Source organism: Dermacentor silvarum, chromosome 10 (genome assembly GCF_013339745.2).
Source record: "Dermacentor silvarum isolate Dsil-2018 chromosome 10, BIME_Dsil_1.4, whole genome shotgun sequence".
Lineage (NCBI taxonomy): Eukaryota > Metazoa > Arthropoda > Arachnida > Ixodida > Ixodidae > Dermacentor > Dermacentor silvarum.
In genome coordinates, this window is record NC_051163.1 from 18,905,882 (window position 1) to 18,913,967 (window position 8,086).

Consider the following 8,086-nt stretch of genomic DNA (forward strand, 5'->3'; position numbering starts at 1 on the left):
ACGAAGGTGTAGGCTCGTAAAATCTCTTCTGCACTACAGTTGAGCCACCGGCAAAAAACCTGTGAAAGACGAGAACTTGTGATAAAGTGTTAACTCTTCCTTTTGTTATTAAGCTGCGAAATCACTGTAGCAACTGCTAGAACTGAAGACACATCGGTGTAGTAAAACTGATCCTTGTTCTTGCTGTCGCAGTGGTAAGCACAGAGTTTAAGGGGAGAGGCGGGTCAAAAAACGTTGATTTTCATTAAAGAAATAGGTTTCGTGTTTTTAGTTGTTTCAGCAACACTGATCTCTCCTTTTTCACATATGAAGAAATCAGAGCCAGAAATGATCGGGAAAAGTATAATAAACTGGGTTAAAGCACTCGAGGTGGCAAGAAAAGGCACAGATATGAAACATTTTCAAGCGTGCGATGCGTCAAACCACGGTGTCGCACGTCATTGGGCTCGTGCAAGGTTAACTTTCAATCGCATTTTTCTCAACTTCAGATTTTGAACAAAACAAGGCGTTTGTGTACAACATTTTATGTACTTATTGTGGTAATTTTTAGGATATGTAAAATGCACTTATCTAGGATTTAATGCAATCACTTTATTTTTTTAAGGATGAAAATTTTTAATGTACTCAGGCACCAGCCACTGAATATGAAGCACCAGATACGAAATTCTCTTAAAATGTTGCCTGTAAAGGGAATCACATTATCTTGCTTATTGGCACTCAGTGGAGTGTTAGGGATAAGAAAAATAATTTTGCACTGCTCTATCATGCTAACTGCTAAGTCCAGCAGCTGCACAAACATGCACTGCTTCTCACTTATGCATGGCACTTAGGACATGAAAGCATCGAGATATCCTAAAAGTAGATTTCGAATGAAGAGATCAAGCTCTATAAGTGGTAGAATTTTCATTCGCCCAGCATCATTATTTAAAAAGAAATGTTTCTGAGGAGCATCTACCCTTAAAGACTTAACGTGGAGGTATGTACAGCCAAAGCTCATTATATGTTATTCTCGCAACACAGCAAGATAATGTTTTGAATTTGTCTCATTTATGGCACTATGAGAGACACTGTAGTAGAGGGCTCCTGATTTATGTCGACCAACTGGGGTTCAATAATGTCCACCTAAATCTAAGTGCATAACTGTATTACCATCAAATGAACGGACCGACATGTTTTTGCCACCGGCAATCACAGTGCTCTACTTGTGCTCACAACCAAAATACAATATGTCACATACTGGAAGCACAGAGGTGCTCATATACAGTCTACTCTCGTTACAATGGACCCTCATAATCCAGCAAAAAATGGCCGTTTTATCCGAAGTCCGTAGTATCCAAAACGCCTCAGTTCCGAAACTTTATTGCAAAAAGTGAGTGATAAACCCCCAAAGTAAAAAAAAATTTTGAGGGGGGGGGGGGGGGTTGTAAATCTCCCAATTTTGCCCGAGAGGGGCAGCATCGATTACGATAGCAGATTAGTATACAGCTATACGAAGTAAGGATAGTAGTTTTATCGGCCGTATAAAGTTGTAAATATTCGCTTACGAAATAAATTAACAAGCACGGTGTCATGTGCGCACAAGTAAACATGAGCACATCTCGCTTAATGGCCGTGGAAAGTCGCTGTCAAAACGCTGCAGTCAGGAAGCGTGGCAGCAGCAGCAAGTGAACTAAAGTTCGAAAGCACAGCCCATACGAAGCTACCGGCTACTGAGCGTACAGTAAAACCTCGATAATTCGAAGGTCGCCGGACCACGAAAATTCTTCGAATTAAGCGGATTTTCGAATTAACCGAAATGCATAAAAAAAAGAAAACAAGCAAGAACTTGCCGCAAAAAGAAACCAGCTTTATTTTCCATGTCCGAGAAAGATTATTCGGAAGTAATCACTGATGCGGGATTACTTGGCGCGGTAGTTCGCCGCCCCTAGTGCCATGCTCTCCAGCTGGCTCACAGCACGTAGCATACAAATATCACCCGCACTGCACTCAACAAAGTTGCGAACGATGTTCACGGAATCGATAACTGCCGCGAAAGCGGGCGTGGGGGTGTTTGACTTCAAAAATTTTCAAAAATTTGGACTTGATGGATATACCGGACTTCAAAAATGCACCGTCAGGGTTCCCATTGAGTTCATGCATTTTCGCACCCAATTTTTCGGACGAATTGAGACCCCAAAGGTCGATTTCCCGGACTAAAAATCACTCTTTCCGAGCCACACTACCCAATCTTGGAGGCCGCCATGTTGGATTTTGCACTGGCTTGGATTCCAGTGGCTCGCTGTATAGCCTCCAAGATTGGAAGGCGTGCGCTATCAATAGAGAGCTCGCGCCATCCTCCTGTCTCGGAGGCCATGGCCGCTCTTCCTTGGCTGATAAAACGCTCCAGAGTACTGCACTTTGTCTTTTTCCTTTCTAGTATATGCGCTCTGCAATATCCTTTACACCATTTATTGTAGGATGTTTTTTATTGCCGCGCGCCCGCCATATGTGCGAGTGACAGCGCGCGGGGGACGCGCGCTTTCATTGAGAGCGAACGCACGGCGGAGCGTAAACGCGACTTCCTCCCTCGCGCGAACTGCGTACTTAGCGCCGGAGCGGGTTCTCGCACGCACCGTATCTTGAAAGCGATCTCCAGACGGCCCTGACCTATGCGCTGTGCTTTCGCCGCAGAAACGATAGACCGCACGAACCTTCGCTCGCTGCTGCGGCCCGCTGACTCCACGCTTGTTAACTCGGCGAGTTTTTTTTTTTTTTTTATCACTAAAGTTTCGGTTACACTAAAGTTTCGGGAACGTGGCGTGTACATTGAGCAGGTGTCTCGGAGACCCATGTCTCAGTGATCGGCGCTACCTCTTGTGCCTTCGTTAGAGCTAAGCGGTACGAAGCTTGTTTCTTGGATCTCCATGGGGAACTCCATTGGCGGAGATCGCCAACGCGGTGACGTTCGTGTCGACTGTACACGGAGACAACGTCACTGCTGCGCAAGGTAGTCGATCCCCTCCAAGCGTAGTATGAGGCAGGGCATTATTAGTTTTTCTTTTTTTTTTAAGCCGCACTAATAATTTTCTTTGCCTAACGAGTTTTCGGACTATTTTTCAGTCCCCACGAGCTCGGAAAATCAGTTGGCGACTGTACGGAGCGCCCTAACCTAACCGCCGCACATTGCTACCAGCCGGAAACTTCGAATTATCCGAATAGAGCCACGCGGGCCATTCAAATTTTCCGGTTGAATTTGCATTGAGAATGACGGGACCGCTCAAATTCTTCGAATTAACCGAAATTTCGAATTAACCGAGTTCGAATTATCGAGGTTTTACTGTACTTTGTCCTCAGCCACCGGAGGTGAATGGCCTCTCCCTCGCCTCCCTCCCTCCGTGCCTCGCGCAGCCAGCTTCCGGCGAGCTTCCGCCCCGCCTTCCTCCTTCACGCGCCTGCGAGATGAGCCACGATTGTTGGCTGACCCTCGCAAGTCTCAACACAGCAAAAGTACACTTTATACGGCTGATTTTTTAAAAAATTGCCGCTAATTTCGTCCGCAATGGCCGATAGTCCGTTGTAGTGTGGTCCGTTAAAAGCGAACTTCGTTGTATTACTAAAATAGGTAGACCAAACTAAGGTTGAAATATGGTCCGTTATATCCGGAAGTCTGTTATACACGGATCCATTGTAACAAGATTAGACTGTATATGTAATTCAATGTAACCTTACATCCACAAGCTGTAGTTTTAATATATAAAGTGTAATTATTCTGCTGAAAGCGTCGCAGATTAAAATACAACTGCACTGCAAAATGCACAGAGCGAGCCTTCTGTGACTGCAGTACTGCTTGCGCATCTTCCGCAATTGTGCCTGCTTAGTACGAAACATAGAGATTAGCTTTATTATAGGTCGTCAACGAAGCATAATTGGAAATACGGCTTGAAATTTGCTGTCCCTAGATCTTGTGTGAACTATGCAAGTGATCTTTCTGTGGTAGCACAGGTCCTTTTCATTCTTTCATCTTGATACCTCGTTTCAAAAGAGAAAAATTATTTCTGCAGGAACAACATGACAAGTCAAGAGGTGGTAGATTTTGTGAAGCGTGAACTGGACAAGGGTACCCGACCACTGTCTAAAATCTGTGAAATGGTAAGTTGATGGATCGGTGCCATTGAAAGCAGCTCCGGCAATTTTTTTTTTTCTTCCCCCATCGAAAGGCCATCACAATGGAACAGAAGACAGCTGTGGTGCTAAGTTGCACACGTTGAAGACTCTTTTGTCGTTTTATTCAAATTTCATTTGCATGTGTGGCCGGGTAGCGGTTCCGCGGGCCGCTACCCATCATCTTACTTCCATGTTTACAACTGTGCACCCGATTGGGCATATATTGCAGTACAGTGTAGACCGCTTATAAATTATGACGCCGGAGTCTCGAATATCTGCACTATAAGTGGTACTACACTATAACCAAAACAATGATTTTGTTGCGATAGCAATTATATGGACACTCCAAGCACATTTCTGTTGTCACCGTGAGGTTCCGTGTAAAGTCCAAGGGCGATAAAATCGTCAGCCGTATGCTGTATGGGCGAGTGAAAGTGTACAAGGGTGAGCTAGCAATCGTGGCTCAATCTCTCGCACGCAAGGCAGGAAAGTGGGAAGGAAGCGCACTGCTTCCATTGCGCGCAAGGCTCCGGGGGCAAGATAGGGAGGTGGAGGTGCATGCTACTCGGCGGCTTGGAAGATGATGATTCTCGGGCGATCATTTGTAGAGATAGTTTCGCCGCACAAGTTTCGCTTGTCCCGGCACCGAACCCCTCGAAGTATACTGCCGACAGCTCTCTTGGCGCTGAGTGCGAGCTTAGGACAGGACAGCGCCAAAAACACTTGGCGGGGATGCTTTCAGTGCCGAGCTACGCGAAATTTTGCGAAAGTGATCGCCCAAGAAAAGTTCCATCTCCTCTTCAGACGACAATGATAAGTGAAGAGAACGTTTTCAAATTGCGATTCCTTGAATAAAGGTACCATTTCGTTTTCCGTCCATCTGGCGTTACATTAGCAGTCTTATTTTCGTTATTTCACGTGACTGGAAAGTCTTCCCTCGCGTTACATTCGGGTATATATACGGTATTGCATACCCGTTATCAGCTGGCTGCAGTGTGCTTACATGCCAGCCTGCAGAGGCATTGTACGAGGCGGGTCGGCGTAAAATTGCGTCGTTTAATCGAGATTATTAATACATTACTTCTATGGGGGTTTTACTGGGACCAAACCAATTCGTTGTAAAATGCCGGTCGTCGCACGGCCGGGGGACGTATAATCGAGGTTCCACTGTACTTGTTTTTCACGTCTGTGAGGGCGTGAAGGTTCGGAATTTTCGTGTTCCACGTTTTGCTTACCATGTCTGTGGTATGTTTATTCATGCCTGACGGAACAAGGTATCTTGACACTTGTGCGTAAACACACTGAGCAACAGGACAGGAAACGATGTGTTTTGTTCCCAGCTGTAAATCTAGCTATGGCAAAGGACACGAGAAGTTATGTCATTTGAATGTTTTGTACATATTGTGGAACCTTCGGTAATATCTTTATGTGCCTTTCTCCGTTCCCCCACCTTTTTTTTTTTTCCTTCTCTCGTTCTTTCCAGCTCTTTGATGCTTGCCTCGCCCCAGACACAACAGGCGACGGCACAGGCTGTGACAACATGACTTGCATCATTGTACAGTTCCATCAAGACAAAGACAGTGGCGACCAAGTCGCCAATGGCAACAGGGGACAGAAGCGGGCAATATCTCCAGACGGTGGGCCCATTGAGGGCACAGAGAAGTCCGAAAATGATGACGTAGAAGAGACTCCATCAAAGCGGCGCCGTGCTGCTGATTCTGCGACTGCCAGTGACGTTGAAGCCACTCCTAACTGGTGCCAAAGCTACAGAAGTGACAGATGCGTAGACGTACAAACTCTGTCATTCTTAGTTTGTTGTCCCTTTTTTTTATCTCCCTCTCCTTGCTTCTTTAAGTCTCTTTTTGCATCACAACTGTTGACTCACTTCAGTTCCGCTTAGTGGAGAGTCCGCGCAGCGCAAGCACTCCTGTCACGTGCGTTCAGCACAAGCGCTTTACAGGATGGAAAGAAAGCACTTTCCTTTTTTTTTTTTTTTTTTTTTAATCTCTGCAAATATGACCCTTGGCTACAGTGACTCATGATTTCAGTCTTATTTCAAATTTGGTTGCTCTTGTTGTGGTTGGTAGATGCTGTAACAATTTTTTTTTTTTTTTTTTTTGCACAAGCTTACTTTTGATAAACAATACAGGTATGCTTGGAGAAGGCCTCGTGAAGGCAGAGCAAAGGATTCTGCATTCTGTAACTTCAGAAATGTTTTTTGCCCATGTTGTTGCAGAAGGAGAAGCTTTCTAAAAATTGTCCTAGCGAGATCCGTATTTGCAAGTGGCTTTATGAAAAACAGAACACATATTCTGGTTGGCAGTACCCATGCTGAAGTGCAGGCCAAGAGTACTTGCTTGCATACTTGTCTAACGTTACCTTGATCTCAGCGAGTCGGTTAGTCCTTCTGAGAGCATTCAAACAGCGCAAGAGAGGGAGGAACATAGACCGTTCTGTTGTCTCTGTTTCGTTTTATCTTTAGGCACTGTCGGAATATTGTTCAACAGCTGCCCAGCTGAGTGGAGAAAATTAGTGTCATTACATTCTATTGGTTAGGTAACAGTGCTATGGAAGTCTAAGCGGTGAAAGTCAAAAGCGTGAAAACACAGCTAAACGTTTGTTGCAGCGGCGGCGTGAGCAAGGCAATGCCCCTTCTTTCTTTCTTTTTTTTTTTTTTAATGCTTTGCACATTGCCTTGGATTGCCAGTGGAATATCTGTTTAGGCACAGAAGCACATTTCAAGCCAAGGCTTCCAGCGGTAGCATTTTTCACAAGCAAAGCAGTTCAATGGCACATGTTTTCTACCCACATCATGTCTGCAAAAGGTCCGAGAGCATCCTTGTCAAATGGGTGGGTTAACAGCAAGTTGTTAATTATCTTCTGCATAGTGCGTCTCGCTAGCAAGCCCTTCTGAGGACCCGTGCTGATAATTGCATAAATTGCCACACTGCACAGCTTGTAAATGTGAAAGCTTTGTACATTTGTGACAACTATACTTCTTTTCAGAAAATTATGCAGTGTTTGAGCACATATTTCATGTTAAATGCATTGTGTTGTGACTTTAAAATGTTGGTCGAAGGTTAGTGTCTTGGCCTTCAGTTCATACTTTTATTTTTTACTCCCGCTGGCCATCATTTCGCTTGTCTCCTAGTGTTCTTTAGATGTTGTGCAGAGGAACTTTGGTGTTTATGATGACGCATTCATGGGCGGCAGTCTCATGCGAATCAAGCCGCCGCCGACAAACTGTTATGTTTCATATGATGGTAAGATATATTGACTCTTGTACTGTAAGTTGACTCGCCTGTCACTCATATTTTGACTGGCATACCTTTGTTGAAGTAGATCACGTGCAAGGCATACGCTGTTTCATAAGAGGCAATGTTAGTGCAGCTTTCGTACTGCGTGTTACCATCTCATACACATGCACAGTTTTTAACACTGGTTAATTTCTCGTTTGTTGCCCCAAATCCATGTGCAAAGAATGGTACATGTACATATCTCAAGGTACAGTTGCCAGTATGTTTGCATTACTATTCTTTTTTTTTTTTTTTTTTGCAGTCCTGTTATGTCATCTTTTATGCACTGTATGCTTGTAAATAATTGCTGCTATTTCTCAGACGTGCTGTGTTCAACGAAGAAGCATCACACATAAATATAAAGTTCATTGAAGGAGCGATATACTGTATCATAACTTTTTTTTTTTTTTTTTTTTAGATATGCTAGATACAGTGCATCAGCCATTATGACACTTCGACATGTGTAGCGGGTTGTTACACAACAGACATTTTCTCTGTCCAATTCAAACCAATGAAATAAGAAAACGTGATAATCTGCGTGGTTCTGTGTACAAACTTCCATGGATGGCTGCTGTTGCTTTTGCTGCACTCGTTCAATTTCAAACTGTGAAAAAAAAAATGATTCTTATGAAATTGCATTCAAAGTA

At 44.2% G+C, this 8,086-nt stretch overlaps 1 protein-coding gene across 1 annotated transcript in view; it reads left to right on the top strand.

The window, feature by feature from the left end:
• LOC119430980 (uncharacterized) overlaps positions 1–8,086 on the top strand; it is a 21,891-nt gene extending 13,805 nt beyond the window's left edge. The window contains exons 8-9 of the mRNA XM_037698444.2: positions 4,041–4,128; positions 5,627–8,086. Of these exons, the coding sequence (XP_037554372.1) occupies positions 4,041–4,128; positions 5,627–6,043 (505 nt within the window). The 3' untranslated portion in view covers positions 6,044–8,086. The remainder of the gene's footprint in view (positions 1–4,040; positions 4,129–5,626) is intronic.